Source organism: Marmota monax, unplaced genomic scaffold (assembly GCF_021218885.2).
Source record: "Marmota monax isolate L192 unplaced genomic scaffold, Marmota_monax_Labrador192_F-V1.1 WCK01_AAM20220418_F8-fsc00030, whole genome shotgun sequence".
Lineage (NCBI taxonomy): Eukaryota > Metazoa > Chordata > Mammalia > Rodentia > Sciuridae > Marmota > Marmota monax.
In genome coordinates, this window is record NW_026691988.1 from 13,671,745 (window position 1) to 13,694,557 (window position 22,813).

Here is a 22,813-nt window from a genome sequence, read left to right on the forward strand (position 1 = left end):
GATTGGAAATCCCTTCTTACAGGTAAGAGTCTCAAATCCATGTTCACTTTGCAATGATTTCTTTATTAAAGCAGAAGTGCTATCATCTTGCTCTCTGTCTCTGTGGCATTCTTGCCTACTGTCCATCACAGTGCAGAGGGCTCTGTGAATATATATTTTTGAACAGATGATGGATTTCCTTTTAAAGCTTGCAGCTATAAATGAATATCAAACAAATAATGAAATAACAGAATGGATGATTCTGGAATGAGGCAGACCTGTGTTTGAAACTGAGCTGTCTAATTTTGGGCAATTCATATAAGTTACAGTTCTTTTCTTACCATTCTTTAGTGATCTACAAGATGAGAATTATTATTCCTTTCATAAATGAAATAATGAGTATCTATCACCTAAATGACATCTATCTACATGCTACATGATATATCTCTTTAGTTTTAGGAATGTCTAGGGTTCCCTCCAAGATACTCCAAGATTTAGATTTATATAGAAATGAAGCAACTTTATTTCAGAATGGAGATCAAGATGTTCTCTAATCAGTGTTAACCTAAGACATTGGGTGCATGTGACTGGAAGGAGGGTCAGTAGGGCATATCACATCCTTCCCAGACTCCCTGTGTTCCTGTGTGAACACTCTCTTTCTCAAGTAAGAACCTGGATAGCTGAGTAGTAGGAATGCCAGCTCATACCTGAAATCCCTAACACATTTGAATTATCACCTTCTTGAGTATAAGGTCCTTTCTTATCATCTGAATGGCCATCTTAAGTGACAGCCGCCATTTTAAGGAAAAAAAGTTTCTCTTTCCTGCCCAAATTTCTGAGAAAGGCTTACCACTCCCTCATACCAACCCAACACCTAACCACCCACATTAGGACCCGCCCAGCTCTGATTCCTGAGTCTGTCCCATAAAAGTCCCGGAACCCAAGCCTGTTTTGCCTCTCTCCGCTATAGAGAAATGGCCTTTATTTGTCAGTTCTGACAAATAAACTCTCGTGTGTATCTCTGCCTGGTCTCTGTCTTTCATTTCTCACTTACCTGTCTCTTGTCCCTCACAGCTTTTGCAGTGGCTTTCCCACTCAATAGCTAATAGCCACATGTGGCTGCTAAGGTTTAAATTAAATAGAATTAAAATGAAAAAATCCAGTTTTTTTTAAGTCACATGCACCATATTTCAACTGCCAATAGCTGCATGTTGCTAGAGGATGTTTTGTATCAGAAAGCCCAGATATAGAACAATTTTTATCAAAGCTGAAGCTTCTGTTGGTCTTTACTGCTTCAAAATGTAACTGCCCACTTGCCCACTTAGTAGGTGTATTAACTTCATGAAATTACTTCTCTCAGTTTCTTGATGCTAAATGAACAAAAAGATGAAAGCACTTAAAACAAGGCCAGTGGGCTGGAGGTGTAGCTCAAGGGTAGAGCACTTGTCTAGTATGCACAAGGCCCCGGATTCAATCCCCAGCACTGCAAGAAAACAAAAGAAACACAAAAGTAAGGTAAGCACATATTACTTATCATTATGGCTAAAAATGCTTTTTGTATTGGAATGCTGTCTTCATTGAAAGCCTAGGTCCTTGACCATGTGTAATGTGTGTGTGTGTGTGTGTGTGTGTGTGTGTGTATGTATGTGTGTGTGTGTGTGTGTCTGTGTCTGTGTAGTTTTTCCTTCATGGTACAATGATACAATGATAAGATGGTAACTCAAGGATAACTATTTTGAGTCTGCAAAATCTAACACTACCTCCTACCTTCAAATCTTGAGACACGTTATTCCTAGAATTGAATGTTGATATTTTACAGTAGGACATAGAACTCAAAACACAGTCTCCCTGGGAGTGGAGATATGCAAGATGTACTTAGTGAATCACACCACTCGCCACTTGACCTTCCAGAGCTGGACATTTGGCTGTTAATGAGCAAGATCGGTGAAGACACAGATTTCTTTCAGCTTTTACTGGCAATTCAAGTGAAGGGCCCCAGCCCCCTGCCGTCACAGCTTCTGTTGGGGCACGGAAGCCAGCAGTTGTTCAGGTGATCCCTCGCTTTGCGCCCATTGGATCTTTCTTACTTTTTCTCTCTTAATTTTTCACAAAATTGCTGGACCTTTTCATTTTGCCTTGGAGAATATGACCTGATCATTTAGATATTTAGGCATCTTTGGTAGAAATTTTTTATTTTAAAATACTTTTTTCATGAACATGATTTTTAATGAAATGAAAAATGTATCACTATTAAACATCCTATTTTTGTTTTTCTGAAATTAAATTTTATTCATATCATATGGTATTTATTATACTTGGATTTCAATAAATTAACAAAACTTGAAATCTTCTCAAAGTATAAACATGCCGGGGACCAATTGCTGACTCTGAAATATATCGCAGGCATGCACTTAGTGAATGGAGAGAAAATCTGTTGGTTAAATTTGTTTTTATGACCAGCATTATTTTGGAAGGTGACCCTAGTTTTTGCTAAGCAATAGGCATACATATATAAAGTAATCCACAGAGAGTTCTAGAAAATCAAAAGTCAGCACCTTATCTTTGTTAATCTTCAGGCACATTTCAATGCCAAATAAAATAACTTCTGTCATTTCCTTTGGTACTATCATGGCCAACCCTGATTTATTTACTGCCTGTAGAGTACAGGTAACCCTGTTTCTCCCAACTCAGAAAGCACGGGGAACTCATCATGCACTGTATGAAGCCAAGCAGCCCCTGGGTGTGTGGGTGGGGGATCTACTGTGATAAGGTACATGCAACTGTGTTTAGTGATATATTCTAAATTACCAACCACCTTAGCTATCTAGGGCAGAAATGGGCTCTGTGTTGCTTGTGTTATTCGGAACTTATTCAGCCCTAGAAAATTCCACTGTAAATTGTTGTGATCATAATGCAGATCTAAGTGAGAGAAACATAAATGACTGAGAACTGTTCTCTGAGAAAATCTGGAAAGAGAGTTGGGGTGTTTTTCTGTTTTATCCTTGGTTCTTCAATGAACCCCATGTGGCGCTTTGAAAACTTTATGTAACTTCCCTGAACCCTAGACTTTGAAGACACTTGTGAATGACAAGTTAGTGTAAAAATCTCTAATTGTTTCCCAAGAAGGCTGCCATCATGCTACTAAGTAAATACTATTGCTAAATAATTCCACAAAAAATGTTGGCTAATTTTTTTCTCAAAAAGAAAAAGAATGTTGTTAAGGTTTGCATTTTTAAAAATTATCAGAGAGAATTTATGATGATAATTGGGTTTTCAAATAAATCACAAAATTTTGTATCTCTAGCATTCAGTGCAGATAATGAGATGTCCTTTCAAATATATACTTCCTACTTCTAATATCCCTGATCCACCTTTCAAAGTCCTCAAACTTCCTCTTCCACTATCTGCAGTTCCCCAGGGATTTCATTTACTTCAGCACTCTCTGCATGACCAGCACTGGCAAACCAAACTCCTGCCTTTCGTTGTGAACTGCTAAGGGCAGCTCATTTCTTTACCTGCATATTGTACAAATTCACTGTCTTTTGTGGGTTAATCACCCCCCTCTCCTTCTGTTGCCCACCTTAAAAATTCATCATGTATTTCACCCACAATACCAAGGCACTCTAGCTATTATCGGTTCCTCTTTGTTTAGTGAAACTGTTACTTCTTTCTGCAGTCCTGCTGCATCTGTTGTTGCTGTTTTTATGTCCATGAAAATGATGTCACTTTGTCATTCTCCTAGCTGGCCACCCTGCTTCCAATCTCTCTCCCTCTTACCCATTACCTTCAGAATGCCACATGGTGGGGGTTTTCCCCTAAAGGATAATAATTATAATAACATCAACAACCAGAGCAAAGTCACTCTCTTCTCTCAATCCTTTCTTGGCTCCCCATTTATTACAGGCTGGATTGGGAAACTGGAGTTTGCTGTTCCTTTCTACCTTAATCATGTACCATCAAGTCATATGCCCTGGGAGCCAGCTCCATTTGTTTTTGTTTTGTTTTGTTTTTGCATTTACATATTTCACAAATTCTGGGTCATTTAACATGTGCATTCCCACCTCTTTTATTTAATGCCCTCCCCACTAGAAAATAGACTCCATGAAGGCAAGGACTTTATCTGTTTTGTTCAGTACTATACACCGAGAATGCAGGACACTGTCCTAAGGTAGGTGATGGAAATTTGGGTTGATTTAGTTAGCTAATGTATTGTTCTGAGGCTGTGTTCCATGACTCCAGAATGAAGCCTCCTTCTTCCCATTCTCAACAGGATGAATGTAATTACAAAAGGCCGAATGTACAATTACCTCAGCACTAACATTGTATTATACACATGAGCTCATGTATGTGTCTCTCATATTTACTTGAGCTCCATGATTGCAGGAATATTCCTGGGTGATTCTAAGAGCCCAGTATCTATTGGTTCATAGCAGGCACTCAAAACTTTTTATGAATGAATGAGTGAATTCATGAGTGATGAATTAGACAAAGGAGGAAGGGCGAGTTCCTGTGGCTGGGGATCACAGACACACACGTGTCAATGACGACTAAGACACAAACTGCCCTAAATCTTCAAGGATTCTTCTTGTTAAGAGATACTAGGCAGGCTGGTTGTGTTGACCTTTAATTCACCTTTGTAAAACATAGTTTAAAAAGTCAGTCTGACTCATAAAATGATATAGGTAAGTTGTAAATCTACAGATTTGAGATTTTGACCTTTAATGAGCTTCTGCTTTTATAAAGAAAAGGATTCTATTCTTCATAATAAAAGAAAGGTGATGTGTGGTTACTTTATGGTATATTTCAGGGTCGTTTTTGTTTTTACTTTAGTCACTCTAGCAGAAAAGCAAAAAATAAATAAATAAGAAAGAAAGAAAAAGAGAAAAAAGAAAAAGAAAAGGCAAGTTTTATCCATGTCATTTCTGATAAATCTTCATGCTGAGCGACAGAAAGGAAAACAATTTGCTTTATTCTGATGTGGTGTGTGCAGCTCAGGCCTAGGCTTAGGATAGGTGTATCCATTCCCAGAGCCCTCACTTTGGTGACCACTATCTGTAATACTCAGATGACCAATGGAAGCCAATGATTGTCCTCTCACTTGTTAAAAGCATTCATACTCAGCATGCCACAGGGTGGGTGGAGCCAAGCAATGAAAAGCACAGATGGTATGTCAGCAGCATCAAAATTCCTTTAGAAACAAAATCGAGAAATTAAAATGTAAAACACATAAGAATTAGACACCTCAAGCATGTAATTGTACATTTATTTCTCTTTTTAAAGAACACTCCTTAATGTAATTCAATATACAAACTTGGTTTCACAGAATTATAATCCACTATGTAGCACAAAGGTAACCCAGATTGTGTGTGTGCGTGCACACACGCGTGCGTGTGGGTGCACATGTTGCTGTACCCCCTCCCTCCTCTCTGTTCTTTGGGACCTACAAAGGCTCTTCCCATCTTCAACACTAATCAAAACCATTCTGAATGTTCTATACAAAAGATATCATCCCCCCTCAGGTCATTTTCCCTTGAAATCTTTTTTTCAACGTTCCCCCTGAGATAGCCAGGAGTGTGACACTTTTCCCCTACACAAAGGGGAAGGTGACTTCCCCTAATGCAGATAGATGTTAACCCTGTTACCTTGTGGTCAGGCTGACGGGAAGAGATGGGGAGAGGTCTCCACCCCCTTCCCAGCTTCCGCATCGATTCCTGGGCGTCCAAGTGTGGCCCCTCTGTGTAGCCTTAGTTCAGTCACCATCCTGTGCAGCAAGGACCAGGGAGATCTCTAAGCCCAGGTCTTCTCCAAGGGCAGCGCACAGCACTGCCTGCCAAGCCACCGGGCCGGCCGATAACCAAGCTCTACACAGTCCCATGTGCTTTGTCACTTTAATTTTTAAAGACACCCTAGCATAGGTCTGTGGCAACCTAGTGTCCAACTGAGTTACATAAAATTGTACCAGTGATGCACTTGTACATATTTACATGGGTCGGAATGTTTTCCCATATTTTTAGATGAGTATATAGATCAACATGTTCACATAAGACCAAATACTTTTAATATTATTTATAACTGTTTTATAAAGCTTTGAAAAAACTCACAATAGCACATTGTTTACTTTAATGCTTTACGGTACTATCAGTTTAAAATCACAATCAGCACTTAAGTTATAGTCAATCCGGCAAACAAGAGACAAAAAAAATTTACAAGAGTTAAGAACTGACTGATACATCCTTTATCTTTTTTTGTAACTAATGCATAAGTGCAGAATAAGGTACTCTAGTTTAAATATCTTGTTTACAATGTACATTGTTGTTCTAATTACGCAACAGTAAATCCCATGCTTCACATAGAAAAGCAATCCACAACATTAAGAAAAAATGTACAATTTATGAAACAAAGTAAATAAATATTAGTATTACAGAATCAGAGCTGTACATAAAAGCTGTTCAGTTTTTATCATATAAAAATATGTTTTAGTGCAACCTCACATATATATTGATGCTGTTTTGCTTTACATCATTTAGATCCAAGTGTCCAAAAAAGGAAAGAAATTACATTTATTACAACGCAGATACACAAATTCTAAAATATGTACAAATTACTGCTAAAAAATGCTTATAAGAATATAAGCAAAGTAAAGAAAAGGCACAAACATCTGTACAATTTTAAAAGTACCAGACCCAATAGGTTAATTTCAAATTTTGTTTTGGTCAGGCTCATGATGACTTGGTAATTTACCTAATTCTTTTGAAATAACAAAAGTATATATAATAGCAAACTACCGTAACTTAGGACAGGCATGCTATAAACTCGATTACTTCTATTTCTAGAAAAACGAAAACAAAAACAATAAAAGGGGGGCCATGTGAAAATGAAAGTCTCCATGCATCTTAGATCAATGTAGCTGACTCTTCCCTGATGAAGGCTTGTGGCCTTCCTCTGTGCTTGAAGAGAACTCCTTGCTGCTGTGGAAGTCCAACCGTTTCTCATCCACAGGACTCTGGCTGTGAAACGTGGAGTGAGCCAATGCAGTCTGTGATGTACCAAAATTGTCCTTTTCACCATCATGCAAGTCAGGGTGGGCAGCTGAGGTACAGGGCTGACCTGGCTCAGGCCCGCTAAAGTGTCTAATGCCAACATGTGCACTTTCCAAGGGTTTTTGGAGGGGTTCCTGCACCCGGGCTGGCTGGTCAGCCCCAAGCAGAGCAGCCTCTTCGGTGGCAATCCGGAGAGAGGCAATGGCTTTTGTACAAGTCTGTATGTTCTCCTCCTGTTCCCGCTCTGTTGCATTCAGGCTGTCTTCCGAAGTGCTCTGTTTCATCAGTAGCCGAGGCGAGGAGGGAGTGCTCGGTAGACCAGATGACTGCAAAACGTGAGGCGCGTGCTTCTCCTGCTGCCTGGAGAGAGCATAGGGATCCTTGGGAAAGGGCTCCCCAGGCGCCCCTTTCTTCTCCTCAGGACCCTCCATTGGCAGAGGCAATGTAGGTGGAGGATGTAAACCAGAAAGGGCCGGCGGTATGGAGTGAACCATTTGGATCCCACCAACTGGCACCATGGGGATAGGAGCTCGCACTTGCTGCTGAGAGTGGAGTGGAAGATGACTGAAGACATAGTCAGTAGGACCCTCAGGGAAAAGGCTGGAGCCTTGATGTTCATAAGCACCTTCTTGGTCTCCATAGAGACTGAAGTAAGGAACCTGAGGTAATCCTCTTCTTAAGTTCTGCACAGGAAAACAAAGAACATACAATTCACATGCAACCACTCTCCTTTCTTGGGTCAAGCCTATACTTCTTTAACTCATGCCCAGGCCACAATGCACTACACGTTTATCAAATTCTCATTTTTCAAAACAAAACAGATTTCTCCTTTCTGGTCCCTGAATGAAGGTGTCAGCCTGTGAAAAGTTACTTTTGTTTTTCAACAGCAAGGTGATGAAGTATTCAGTATTTTCCATTGGGAACAGAGACACATTTTAGCTCTGTTTTCTTCATAAGAGAGAATAAAAAAATAATGGATAGTCACCAGAAAAAAAAAATTACCAAGCCAAAAACAAAAACGAAAACAAAAAACTAATAACCGTTTTAAATTCAATAGGAAATTTTTTAAAAAGTGCCATCTGTTTATATAGTGGGCTGATTTTTAAGATTTCTTTTAGGGTTGATGTGTATAATTAAGAGTGACAAGCTGAAAATTGGCTTTTTTTTTTTTAAATTTCTCTCAGAAAGGATAACAAGCCGATGGGAAAGACTCAGACTACTTCCTCCAGTGAGCAAGGTGTTGGTCTAAAGCACTAATTTCCTGCTCAAGAGATATTCAGTGTAGAAGACCAGCCTCTGCAAAAAATACCCTTCTCAAATCAAGGCTATTTAAATCTTACATCAATGTCAATTCTGTAAGGAAACTACACATCCAAGAAGTTGTTAACCCTAACTATTTTAGACAGTTAAGTATCTATACTCAAACACATAGCTAGGAACCAAAGATGATTGTGTCTTAAATCCTTTGTTGATGTTATTTTCACTTAAATGTCTTTAGTGAACTAAAGACATTTAAAACTTAGGTACAAAATTCCATATTTCCTCTTCACAGTCCTGAAAATGAAGAATTTATTTTCTAAATAAGTTTCTGTACCCAAATACAGCTCTGACTGTCCTATTATCGGGTTTTGATGAGATTATCAGATTTTAATTACTATGATTCATTCTGTTAATGGACTATCATTTAAAAGGGAGCTCCACTGTTTGTTTTGAGAACTGAAGATAGAAATAAACCTATCAAGTGTGGTAGTAATGCAGGAGAGAGATCAAAAAAATTCTAATTCATTTCAAGGAAGCTTCAGTCTAAAACTCAAGGAATGCTCTGTACCACTAAGGACTCATCTCGTTCTATTTAGATTGTGAGACTGGCTCAGGAACCATAAATTATGCATTACCTCCACAACTCTGTGCCATGCTTGGCATTTAGTCTGCTGTCGGCTACACCTTATTCAAGCTAGAAACAAATGACTTCTTCTGGAAATGCAGGAGAAATGGTGTAATCATCAACCCTGTAATCACCAGGACCTCATAAGCTATGGAAAGTAGGAATTTTATAGTACAAGAAAGAATCATTTAAATGCAAATACACACAAAATCTCTCTTGCCTTTGCTCTGGTTTAGAAAAGGAGATGTCTCCTTCACCAAATGGCAGTTAAGGTAGAAGAAACATTCATACCTATGATAATAGTCTTTCAAGATAATGAAATAAATTTTCTTTTAATCACACTTTCCAAAGATTTAAAAGTCTAAAATAAATTGGAAAGTGGTTGTTTTTCCATTTTACTTTTGGCTGCTCTTCTGTGTCACCCACTGCACCTGCCTTGTCAGAGTGCAGAACTGGGGCCCTCGGGGAAGGGGCTGGCAGAGGACAGTGAGAGAGATGTGCCACTATGCCAAGCTATTTGAGATCCCCAACTCCAGGCTGACCAAGCGAGTGATGATCTGTCTTCTAAAACTAGAATGCATTCCGTATGTTCTAAATCCAATAAGATCTTTTCTTAATAATAAAAGTTTCCAATTCAGAGCTGCCCTGGTCAGAATTGAGATGATGGCAACCATAGAAGTGAGTGTACACATAGAATTTCCACCATGTCACCGTCTCCCTTGCTCCACGTGGTGTCCAGCACTTCCACACATCCTTCTCTTCCCATTTTACTCTCCTGTACCCTCCAAACAAATTAGCATAATGTATGTTTTTCTTTACTTTGGTTTTTACTCCATTTGCAATCCTATTAATTTGCAATTTAGACCTTATCACAATGTTGAGGGGAAAAAAAAAAAAAAAACATCCTATTTAAATCTCAAGAGGAAAAATCCTGTCAGGGAAAAAATGATTATTGAATTCAACTGTGGATGATGCTAAGGGTGTGTGTGTGTGCATACATTTATTAATGCATATTAGAGACCTAGAGTACACACAGCTTTATCACCATTTCCCATACACTCTCTCATTCATCTTTTCCACAGTGTGTCATCAGGGTCCCTCTGAAAGACTAGGAAAGAGATAGAAGAGCAAGTGCTTCCTTGGGGGCAGCAGTGAGCAGGAGAGTATCTCAAGCAAATGCAAAGGGAGAGGTGACTGATCTGCGGTCACTGGTGGTGGGGTGAGGGGTGCTGCAGGGAAGTGACCTTGACTTGAAACCTGCCAAGTGTCCTGAAGTGCTAACAGAAGGAGGCTGGCAGCTCACTTCATTCCTTACAGCTAAATGGAATGTTCTTCCTGGAATAGAAGTCGGCACAGTTCACCTCCCTGGCTGCCACAGACAGATGTATAACGGTGGCCAAGAGGCCAAGAGACTTGCCCAAGGTCACACAGACAATGAGAGAGACACTGGTTGATGACTCTTTCACTGGACACGATGTTCATCTGTATCACACACTTTTATTTTTCTCTCATTCTCCCTTCCTTATTTCCTTCTTTATTTTCTTCCTTCCTTCCTCATTTTTTTCTTTGTCATTTATCTACCAAAACTTGAGGATGGAAAAGAAAATGTTTTTGATTTAAAAAAAGAGTTAAGGTTAGAAACTACAACATTATTCCATCCTTGAGTCACACATGATAGATCCTCAAAAATATCTACTGAACGAATGTATAAAAGACTCTTCACTTTTACTCCCATTTCTCTAAAAATGAAAACTAACCAGAAGGAGTTAGGGCAATAATGGCAAGGTGGTAGGCATATCGGTGGCATGTATCATATGTCCTCTCAATCTGCCCCTGAGTCTGTAAGTCCAGACCAAGCAAGAATCAATATGACACACTGGGCTCCAAGATCCCTTCATGCCATAGTCACTGCCCCCTGAGGCTTCTAGCAATGTTAAGCAAAAGAAAAGGCATGGCTAACAGAATGTTCATTAAAGGGGATTATTTTTCTATTATCCATAGATATTTCATAATTATGAAAGAAGGTGAAGCCTTTATCTAACACAACAATCAGAAGAAATACTTCTCCCAGTACTGTCAGGTCTATTTTGCTCGGGCCACAGGAATCTTGTTCTCCTCTGTCCCTTAAAAAGGTGAGAAAACATAAAATGAGAAATTATGGGGATCACTATCTCTGCTTGATGGAGGATTCTCAGGTCTATTCCTTCATTGTAAAATATAATCTACACTTGCATAAATATATCAAAATATATTCTAGTATCATGTATAACCAAAAAAAAATTTTTTTAAGAAATTAGATGAGATCATGAGGGTGGGGCTTCCATGACTATATCGGTGGCTTTGTAAAAAGAAGAAGAGAGACCCAAGTTAGTAAGCATGCCCTATCTCACTGTGCACCATCCTCTGCCATGCTATGTTGCAGCAAGAAGGACCTCACCAGATGCTGAGCAGACCCTGGCACCTTGCCCTGGGACCTCTGTGCATCCAGAACCATGAGCCAAATAAACCTCTGTTCTTTGCAAATTACCTAGTCTGTGATATCTAGTCAGAGCAGCAGAAAATAGACTAAGACAGCTTACGAAATTGGAAGTCCTGTGTCCTTTTTGCCTGTCTTTTTAATATGATAGTTTTACCCTATAAACCCCCTTTTATTTGATTATATTCACTATCATGGCTTCCCTTGCCTGTTTTGTAAGCTTGGCTTTACATGCTTGTGACATCCAGTTACATCTCTGGTCCATGTCTCAAGGCTGATACCTCATAACCTTATGGATCCGAATCACTTTTCTCTCTTAATCTTCATCTCAATAAATGTATCACGAAACACACACACACACACACACACACACACACACAGAGCAGGCTATCCATCTCTAATGAGAATTAACTAGGCAATAGACCAAAACCTTCATCAATGGTCAAGTTTAACAATTCTACTTAATATTCAGGTGAGTTGATTAAAAAAAAATGAAGCAAGAGAAACAAATACTGAAAATCTGGGTCAAACTCAGCAACCAATAAAACAAGTCTCCTTCCAAAAACAACTTTTTGAGCACATATCTAAAAATCAGATGAATTCCCTTGGTCCATTCCTTCAATTCCTTTGCCTGAGTTGGTCATGGGTTGCCTTTAAAAAAAAAAAAATAATAACCACAGCATGCGTGCACTACCAGCTTGCTTTTTATGATGGAAATTCACTAAATATGCTCCACAGCCTTCCACAGGCATGGTCTCAATGCACCTGGCCAATGCTGGAAGAAGAGCAGCAGGGGATGGCAGGACAAAGCTCCTCTACTGCACCCTGCCAGCAGGATTGTGTCTCTATCAGAGACAGCATTTGACACCAGCCCCAGACCTGCCATCCCACAATGCAAGGGATTTACTGCTCTCTATTCATGCTGCATTGGCCAAAACTGAAGAAGATCCCTCCTTTCCACTCTTGCCAAGATACAAAACCTGTAGAAATGTAGCTCTTTTTCTTAGCTTGCTAATTTATGGGCTTGGCGAATAAATGACTTCCTGACGGCTGTGCATGTCTCTGCAGGATTTGTACCATGAAGAAGATGGCACCCAGGCTTTGAAAAGAGGTTGTTGAGGGGGCCTGGGGAGTGGAGTGAAGCAGGGAGCTTCCCTAGAGTTTAAAAATGACAACCTGAGCTTGTGTTATGATTCAGGGTGGCAGAAAGTGAAGACAGGGAGGAAACTGGCCACCAGGGCAGGGATGAGATGAGCCGGGGGTTGGCAGTGCTTCTACTGGCTGGGAAGAAGAGAGCTGATGCTCAGGAGAGAAATCCTGAGCCAAGAATACAACAAATAGTAGGGACCAGGAAACTAAAAATACGCTTAAAGCAAAAAAAAAAAAAAAAAAAAAAAAAAGTCTCTAAAGACACCATGACTCTGTCTATGCTAAGTTCATTTTCATATCCTTCACATAGCAGAAAGAGACATCACTGTCTGCCACGCCAGGGAACCAGGCAGAAGAGGGGTTTATCTATGCATTGCATTAAACCAGCTGCTGAAACGTAGTCTGTGACCCTTGCTGCTGTTCTTCAGTTTATAATAAGGGCCTGTGCTAGAAATCTCTCCCTTGGCTCTCCTGACTTCCCATTCTCTTGGATCTGCACTCTCACTCCAGTGCCTGACAAGTTTCACATGTCCACTCCCATTGTGCAAGGTAAGGAGTTTAATAGGAAAAAAAAAAAAAAAGTTTTGGAAACCAAGGATGATGATCAATCAGAGTCCTTACCTGGTGGAGAGTGCAGATCCCTGACACCTATAAGTCCCTGTGAGTGTCTGGCTATGCAGTCAACCATTCCAATGGCTTCACTTTTTTTTTTTTTTTTTTTAACTCATGAAAAGGTTTCAGCTCATGTCTGTAATTAGTCAAGCTTAGAAAGCCTTCAAAAGGCCTCACCCATTCCTGGCTAGAAATGCACTATTGCTCTGATGCAATACTGCACTTGGAGCAATGCCATAGTCAGATTCCTGACAACAGCTTGTGACAAAAATGTTTTCTGCTATTCTCAGCAATCAAGTCTACATCATGTTTTAATAAATGCCATACTAGCATGGCATCAGGAGGCTCCACTGTGCTACAACTTGTATACTAGGAAGAGAAAGCCAGATATACTTACAGGAGGCCCCAATACAATTGGCTCTGCTTGCAAATACTGCCCCATGGATAATGGCGGGTTATGATATAAAGCCCTTCTGGGAGATGGTGCTCTTATGGTGGTCATGTATCTTCTCTCTCTTCTGGGAGAGAGGTCTCTTCTTGCTGCGATGTCCTTCCCTGGAGACAGTGGCCTTCTGGGGGATAGATGCCTTCTTGGTGAAACATCTCTTTGGGACATCTCTCTCCTCAATGCAGCTTCCTTTCTTGGTGACAGATGCCTCATGGGTGACAGGTCTCTCCTAGGTGATAAATGTCTTCTGGGTGACAAATCTCCTTTGGGTATCAGATACCTCTTTGGTGAGTTATCTCGACAGGGGGAAGAATCATAGCCTGGTGAGGAATGGCGGCTGGAAGGAGAGAAGTCCCTTGGGGAGGAGCTTGGCTCTGAGGACAGCATGCACTCCTCGTCCATAGAACTGGGGATGTCCAGCCTATCCTTGTCTGCTTCTGAGTCTGTTCTTTTGCTCTGGAATAGCCTCTGATATTCTGTCATCTGAGTATCTTCACAAGAGTCACTGGGTGTCATGAGTTGAGTCACCTGAATACTTGGCAAAGTAACCAAATAGCTGATCAGTGAAGAATGCCCCAGGGAGCTATCGGAAGGCACCCCATGGGGTACTGCGCCAACATTCACAGGCAAGGAGGAGAATCGAGGAGGCTGAGGACTGGTGCTTCTTGATCTTGTTTTCGGTGTCAAATCTCCCTGGTCATCGAAGTCATCATCATCATCGTCGTCGTCATCATTATCATCTCCATCCTCACCATCCGATTCCTCGGCATCTGAGAACTGGTGATCTGTTGAAATGCTGGACATGCTATGCTTCTCAGCCGCTTTGTGTAAATCTTCCATATTTTCTGAAACAATTAAACAAAGACATCAGAGACCAAGATCCACATGACAAAGTTAGAAGCTTATTTATCTCTTTCCAAAAGCTTTGCTTAGCTCTCTGGCCATCAGAGACAGTGATGTCTCTGCCCTCTTGTAACTCTCATGGGGTACTTTCTTGACCCTGCACCAGCTCTGGCATTTCTATGCAGCAGTTTGGTTTTATCCTCACCCTACAATCAGTACTCCTGAGTAGTATCTGCTCATAGAAAACCCTCAACAAATGGGTACAGATAAGTTGTTACTGATGATGCTCGAGGAAAAGAACAACCTGTCCCTCCAGATTCAGGTAAAAACTTTCAGACAATTGGTGCATCTCAGGAGGCTTCACCCACCCCCAAGTTCCCTACTGAGGTTAATGATGGATTTTTTTTTCTACTTGATTTTCTTTTAATGGAATAACAACACATTAAAATGCTTTTTGAATTTTCCCTAAAACATTATAACATTTAAATCGCTATCAAAAATCACCTGCAATATATGTCCTTCAGAAGTATGTATGTTCACAGTAGGGCCTTTGTCCCCCCCCATCAAGAGTCACAACTGAAATGCTTTTCTTTCTCCTCATCAGGTTTTAAGCAATTCAATATGTCAGATTTAGTGTCTATATTTAGTGTTTATTAAAATAAAAGGCAATCAGTTTTTAAAAATGTTTTTATTTTATCACCTCAGCCTTAGAGCATCGGTGAGCGCAGTGAGGGGGTCAGTTGGTCAAATTATGACATACCTGCTTCCTCAGTTTCTGTATCATCCACTGATGTCATTGAGACTCCCAACTCCAGGCATTTTTTCATGTGTGCTTTAGATTTCATATGTTTTGTTAGATTTCCTAAAACACACAGCAAAACAAAGAGAGAAATTGATCCATTACCTAAATGTGATGATCACTCCAAAATACAATGTGAAATGAACTTATTTGGGAAAACATAGATTTGTTTCTATCGATTGCCTCTTCAGAACAATTTCTGAAGATACCAGTCCCTGAAAGATTTGGCCCAATATCAGGTTTTGTTTATCTTAGAAGTACAGAAATCCAGGATCATGTCTTCCCAAGAGTAGCAAGACTGGGGATCTGAGGCTTTCCTGCCTGAGAAGGGACCTAACTTTTACCAAAAAGGCCAGGCTCCCAGGACTTCACATAGACATGTGACATAAGCTGAATCACACAGATGGGAAAAACCTCAGAAGGAAATACATTCGGCACACTCAATGGACTCCAGACCTTCTGGCACTGATGCGATATAGGTCAACCTTCAAGGATCCTCATCAGTCAAAGAAAAAATACACAAACTCTTATGCCAGTCAACCATGTATGTGGGTTCAAAGATACATAGACCTGCTTAGCTAACTCCTTATAGGGAGCATTATTGCTGGCATTTAGCATCATTCTGGCTGGCGTATGTTAGTGAACTTTGCATCAGCAGTTTCTGAACTTCTGAACTTCTGAACCCTTTTTATTTAGATTGAGATTTCCACCATCCTAAGAAAAAAGAAAGGTTTCGTGTTGAATATGTTATAAAGATCTACGTATAATTATATGTCTACATACTTATGTGTACATGTGTGTATATACATATCTCTATCACTCTCTCTGGACTTAAATAATTTCTATATGGAATATGAGAAAATTTGAAAAACACTTATCCAATCACCCTTGACCCAAGATCTATGGAAGACAAGGAACAAATACACACATACATATATATAATTATATGTCGTACAACTTATCAAAAAAGAATCCAGGAACCAATTCAGATATAAGGGGTCCACTTTGATGAAATTAGCTATATTATTATCTGTGCCTTTTGATAATGCTTTAGCAATGTACCAATGTATGTACTAATATATGTATGTAATGACAAATGCTTTATTTTTAAGAGTAGGTTCCCTGAAATCTAGGTGGAAACTATTTCACTTTGATGAAATAGTTTATCCCCATTATGGGCGTTTTTAGATTACTATTAATGTTAAAAGTCATAATTCTAAGCTGGGATACCACTGTTTACTATTTTACAATTTACCTGCTGCTTCTATATCTATGAATTTTATGTACAATTTTGATAACTCTAAACATAAATATTACCAGGCCCTCATTGCTCTTCTTATCAAAAACATTATAACGAGAAGTTTTAAAGAGCTCAAAACTTTAACAGACATTTCAATTCTTAAACCTGTAAATTAATTAACTCAATGGAAATCATCAGCATCTATCAGAGGCTAAGTATACCATGTATGTTTCTAAATATGGATGCTAATGTGGTGAGATAACTTACAGTCAGCCCTCTGCATCTGTGGATTCAACCACTCAAGTATCAAGGATATTTGAAAAAAATTGTATCTACAATAAACATGTATGAACTTTCTTCTTGTCACTATTCCCTAAACAATATAATAAAATAATAGTTTACATGGCATCTACATTGTATTAAGTATTATAAGTAACCTAGAAATGATTTGAAGTATACAGGAAGATGTGCATGAGTTATATGCAAATATTATATCATTTTAATTTTATGTAAGGGACTTGAGCATTATTGGAGGTTGGTACCTGTGGGGATCCTAGAATTAATCTCCCCAGGTGCTGAAGGATGACTGTATTTGATTTTAATGTGTCTTTTCTACTATATTTCCTCTCCAGGCATTCTAAGGAGGTAATTGAACTTTGGGCTCCCTTCTTCAGAGCAAGATTGCAGCTAAAATAAGAATCTGAAAGGATCCCAACCTGTCTTTGGTTTGCTGAACTTCTGAAGGAGTGGATCAGGGCAGGGAGGGGGAGAGAGTGGCAGAGGCAAGGAGAAGGAATTGTCCCAACAACTGGGTTTCATCTGTGTTCAGACAACAATGACAATGATGATGACATGGTTTGGAAAAACAGGCACTTCAGACAGAGCAAAAACTGGTGGGGTTTCCCAGGATGCTTTGCTCAACTCTAAGGTTCTGAGATGTTTGCACACTCTCAAAGGGTAAGAAAACTCCATTAATGACCAGGAATGAATAATTTCTTACTAAAACTCTGGGATCGAGGGTACAGAGCCAGATTTAATTTGATGTTTGGAAATATCTAGAAATGTGTCATTTCCTCCCCAATTTTCACACAACTAATGTATGCCTGCAACAACTCATATGCCCAACAAAGACATGTCATTTACAATGTCTAGTGAACTTGCAGTATGTCCCCAAATTAATGTTTTCATTTTCTAATCCCTGGGGGAATCTCTCAGTAAAGCTCTAAATAAAGGTTTGATTTTGCAAAGTTGGATACTATTTAAAGGATCTTATGTTTATTTATTTTGAAGTGTAAATGAATGATCTCCTTTTTGTTACCTTCAAATAAGACATACCTGAAGCTTAAATACATTTTTAATAAAGAAGAAACAAATATGTGGAGAGGCTATACATTTTCACTTATGCCAAATCAATAATAACAACTTAGGATTGGGGGCTGTAAGAGGATATGGTACATTTTATTTTATTTGATATTTATCTTTCTTGGTGGATATTGGAGAAGATAACTCAATAGGTAAATTTGAAGCATTAAGAAATTGTAAATGATATGAGGTTGATGGGGAGGGGGTGCATGCAAGAAAAGTTAGACCTAAAGTAAAACATATTTCCATATACAAAAATCAAGCAACCACAAATTTAAAAATGAAACTATAAATCAAGCAACCTTTAATCTGCTACTGTCTCTTTTTTGAGAACACCAGGCTTATACATATTTTCATGATTTTTTAAAATAATGGAAATACAACTGAAGCAATCTTCCTGAGTAAAACATGTTTATGTGAATCTACTTGTTAAAACAGATTTTTAAAAATTGAAATAAAAATATTATTTCAAGGCAAGTCCTAGTTTTCTGAGATGAAAAGTTGTGGCCTTAGAGTAAGAAATTGTCTCTGTGCTGATAAATATACAGAGTGGAAGCTATCAGATTTCTATGCATAATTAATGCAACTGATAGAGGGGCCCACCTGGGAGTCTGTGGATCTCTACATTATTTATAATCTTGAAACTGACCATGGGCACATGTTTTCTTTCCAGCTGCTGCTTTGCTTTTCAATTGCCTCTGCATGTATCATCTCCCTGCATAATTTCAATACTGGTGTGAGTATTATCTAGACCACATAACATTTCCAGCATGAAGTAATAGCTACCCAGGCAATTCTTAGCCACTTCCTTCAGAGACAACCAGCCTGGACCTGAGTCTAAAGCTCTTAATTAGTCATAAAAGGAGCCTCACAGTCTCACATGCATCCTCTGATCACCAACAGGAGGGACAAAATACATTTCATGCAGTCATATTTTCACAAAGCCATCTTACTCTTGATAAATGGGAGTTACAAAACAGTATTCAGAGTCCTAAGCCATCATCAGAAAAGTATTTCTTCCTCCCCACAAAATCAGATTTGTACCTTTCGTTTTGAAGGCAAAGTTACATAACTTGCATACGTAAGGCCGAACATCAGTATGAGTGCGGATGTGTTTTTTGAGCATGCTTGGCTTCTTACAGCGAATCCCACATTCCTCACAAATATACTTTCCACGTCCACGTCCTCTGACATATACATAATCTTCATTTGACTTATACCTGTTTACAAAAGGAGAATTCAGTGTATTCAAATACTCTTAGCATGTTATATATCAAACTAAAAGATAAGCACTACATGGAAAACTTTTATTGAGGGTATTTTACAATTATTCAATTTTACTTCTACAAAGCCTGGGAAATGTATGCAGTAAAATACCTGGAAGAACTTGATAATAGATTCAGCACTATAAACAAATATAATTCTATATGGAATTCAAAATGGAATTTGCTCTGCTATTAAATGTTAATTTATAGACACAGGGTCTATAAATTTGGGGGCTTCCAGAAGCCCCAAAGAGGTGCAGACCTGTGCATCATTGCTTTGCATTTTAGTATAGCCTTCAGTCAAGGAACATCCAAAAAGCATATGAATATAGTAGAATCATCATGCATCTTGAGTTAACATTACATCATGTAAAATGTACATATGCACACATGGCTTTACATTTGCTAAAAGAAGTATAACTGATAATAGAATTCTTCATTGCAAGATTCTACTCTATTTTTACAATCCTGGCACCAGAGTGCATCAGAAATCTCTAGTGTACATAGGCTGAGCTCAGCTCACCAACTGTTGTCTGCAGATTTGATCTGCTCTTCCCAGGGACCATGAAACTGTACTAACGTGGAGTCTAAATTTCAACTGGCTTCTTGAAGGTACTGTTGCATAATGAAAACTAGAGATTCTATTTTTAATAAAATTTGCATGTATTTCCAGAAGGAATCACAGAGAGCTCTGAAAGGATATCTGAGGTCATCTATTTCAACCAAATCAGATAGGTGAACAGTCTTAGATATTTATTTGGATAATAAAGGGAAGAAACACATCCAATGCTCTACCATCCATTTTGTTTAGAACACAATAACACGATAGACTATAGAGAGCAGTTCTACTGAATAATTCAACAAACAGCATTACTTCTTAAATCACAGCTAGTTTAGAATTGTGGTTCTAATGTCATTATGCAAAGTTTTTTTTCCAGGTATTTTTTTTTAATTTCTAAAGGTAAATGGACATTCAAAATGCTTTATTCACTGTACATTTACTTAAAGGAACTAGATTTACAGTTTTATATAGTCTCACGAGGATTATAAACTGCCTATTTCATCCTAGCGAATCCATCAAGAGGAATAAAAGAGAGTTCAGCTTTAATTGTCCAATTCATTGAAAGATTTTTTAGGAAAAAAAATCCATTCACACCCTTAAATATCAACTTTGCTATGGATGTTATTTAATCTTAGTATTATGTACACTTTGATAAGCTTCAATTGAGGTAAGAGGTAATTAGAATAAAAAAATATGAATAATCAATTTTTATGCATTTTGTTCCTTACAAGAAATTGCATTTAAATTTGTTTTCAAAATTCTTAAAGTTTACCTGTTATTTCACATTGTATGTTGTAATAAAGTAGAACAAACCAAAAGATGCAAAATATCTTTCACCTTTCAATTTTACTACTTTCTGTCCCTAACTAGATGACATTGCTTAAGGGGTATAGAATAAAACAATTCAACAGAATTTTTCTTCAAGAAATGATACTTCAACCTTACTGTAATCATCATCATAGTTGATAAGAAATGCACTTTATCTCCAAATAATATAATTTATCTCCAAGATCTTAGTCGATTAACTTGCTTCCAGAATGCAATTACAGTAAAATTCTATATAACTGTATATTAGAAGGCTCTATATCAATAAAATATTTACCTTAAAATAGTTCTGTACGCCTTTGAATCTACTTGATAGGATATTTAATAGTTTTTGAAAAATAATTAAAATATATGTTTAACTAAATTATTTAACCCACCAATTAGGTAACATAAGAAACATATACACTTAGAAAATCTCGTCAGTAATATCTTTTTTTCCCCCTTTTAAGTTATCACCTTTGCAATCAAGAAATAAAGAGGTGGTAACACACTGTTTGAATTCCTGGTTACCACCAGATAGAAACTGGTTCACAGGTGAAGGAATGTAAGAACCTAGCCGATAACATGGGGCAAGGAAAGGAGGAGGAAAATATGGGACCAACCCACTTGGATCATGGAAACACAGCAATACAATGCTCACATACACCCTTCCACTGTGTCCTGGGTAGTGGAGGTGGGTTCCCAGCGCAGCCAGTAACTGTGACGGTGGCGCTAATCTAGTGATCTGAGGACAGTGTTTGGAAGAATACTGCTGCATATACATGTTGATTGAGGTTAAGGTACTTTAAAGTCTCTGAGGAAAAAGAAAATCTATACTTCTCTCATTTATGTTAAAAGATGAGGGCTCGTGAATACATTTAACTGTGGTTTTAGTAGTGAAAACATCAGCCATCCATATAGGGCAAAATCTAAGGAAGAATCAACTACAACAATCCATCTCCAACCTGGAAAAACCATGTGAGATACTGATGTTTTATCTCACTGAACAGTCAAATGCTTTACAGCCAAACAAATTATTTTGTCTTTCAAATATAATTGGAATGAACTCATGCTCACGAAAATATGTAAATTACAGATCTGTTGGAGAGATAAGGCTAATTACATCATAATCCACCATATGTGGTTGAAGTACTTCAAAATTTCTGAAAATTGAAAGCATAATTCTGGGTTTTCCCTTCATGGGACTGGACTGAATATATATACCTATCAGTATCTAAAACTAGATACTACATATATATGTACTTTTTCTTAATCATGAAGATAATAAAATCATTGAAACTTATTACTTGAGTTCAGTTGGTTTAGAACTCAACATTCAAAAAGAAATTCCTCAATACAGAGAAACTGTCACAGACCAGAGAAGATAGGGGACAACTGAATGTAGTGGCACCCTCACTTGGATCCCAGAACAGAAAAAAGACCCTGATAGAACTGGTGAAATCCCATGAAAGTCTGGAGCTTAGATAATATAGAAGAAAACAAATGAAATAGTTTCTAGGATTCTATGAGTGTACGCAGTTTCATTTTTGTAAGCACAGAATAAAAATGTCCATTAATAACACAAATGCCCCTAAAGCTAGCAAAGAATGTATGAACTTAAATGACACCAAGTGTCTGCCAATTTAGAAGATTTCATATTAAATTAGAGATGTGAAAATTGAAGACAAAGACTCAACCCATAAATATCAGGGATATGTCCATTAAAAACAAGCCCTGAAAGTGCTCACTGCCTATTTTCAGCCAGACTTCAGAAGTACAACTGGAAATGGGGCTGGCTTTGAGCTCCCACTCAGGGCAGATGCTATTTTTTGCATACATACAGGGCCCTTTGCTTTGACTTACAGCTGAACATTTTGCATTTGCACTTAGGTTTCCTTACCCTCCTTCAAAGATTTTAATTCGGATTGGCTCAGTTTGCTTGGATCCAATATCTTTATCTCCATGAAGCTCTCCTTTCCCTCTTTCTTTTAAAATATTTCCCACTAGTTTCCTTTCTAGTTTGCTACCAAATAAAAAGGTTGCATCCGGTTTCATCTGTAGGACAGAAAGAGAATCATTTTGCATGCTTTTTTCTAAGACACAGTTGTCCATACCTCCCACTTTCCCATCATCTCTCAAATAAGCCTAAATGCCATGCTAAAAGGACAGGACTGGATACATAAAACAAGGGAAACTAGGGATAAAGTCAAAGAAGAATGGCAGTTTCCACCAAATAAACCCAACATTGTGAGAGCACACACACACACATGGCTAGCACTTATTCTGTGCAACACTAATTAAGACTTAAAAGAGACTTGTTTTGAAGTAGCAATTAGAAAAATCCTATAT

The 22,813-nt window shown here is 38.4% G+C and overlaps 1 protein-coding gene across 21 annotated transcripts in view; it reads right to left on the reverse strand.

The window, feature by feature from the left end:
- Positions 1 to 5,223: 5,223 nt before the first annotated feature.
- Positions 5,224 to 22,813, reverse strand: part of Hivep2 (HIVEP zinc finger 2) — a 183,518-nt gene continuing 165,928 nt past the window's right edge. For all 21 annotated transcript variants that reach the window (XM_058581682.1, XM_058581671.1, XM_058581643.1 and 18 more), the window contains 5 exons: positions 22,365 to 22,519; positions 18,878 to 19,053; positions 15,193 to 15,294; positions 13,539 to 14,434; positions 5,224 to 7,702 (listed from right to left, as the gene is read on the reverse strand). In XM_058581682.1, coding sequence (XP_058437665.1) covers positions 6,878 to 7,702; positions 13,539 to 14,434; positions 15,193 to 15,294; positions 18,878 to 19,053; positions 22,365 to 22,519 — 2,154 coding nt within the window. In that variant the 3' untranslated portion in view covers positions 5,224 to 6,877. The remainder of the gene's footprint in view (positions 7,703 to 13,538; positions 14,435 to 15,192; positions 15,295 to 18,877; positions 19,054 to 22,364; positions 22,520 to 22,813) is intronic.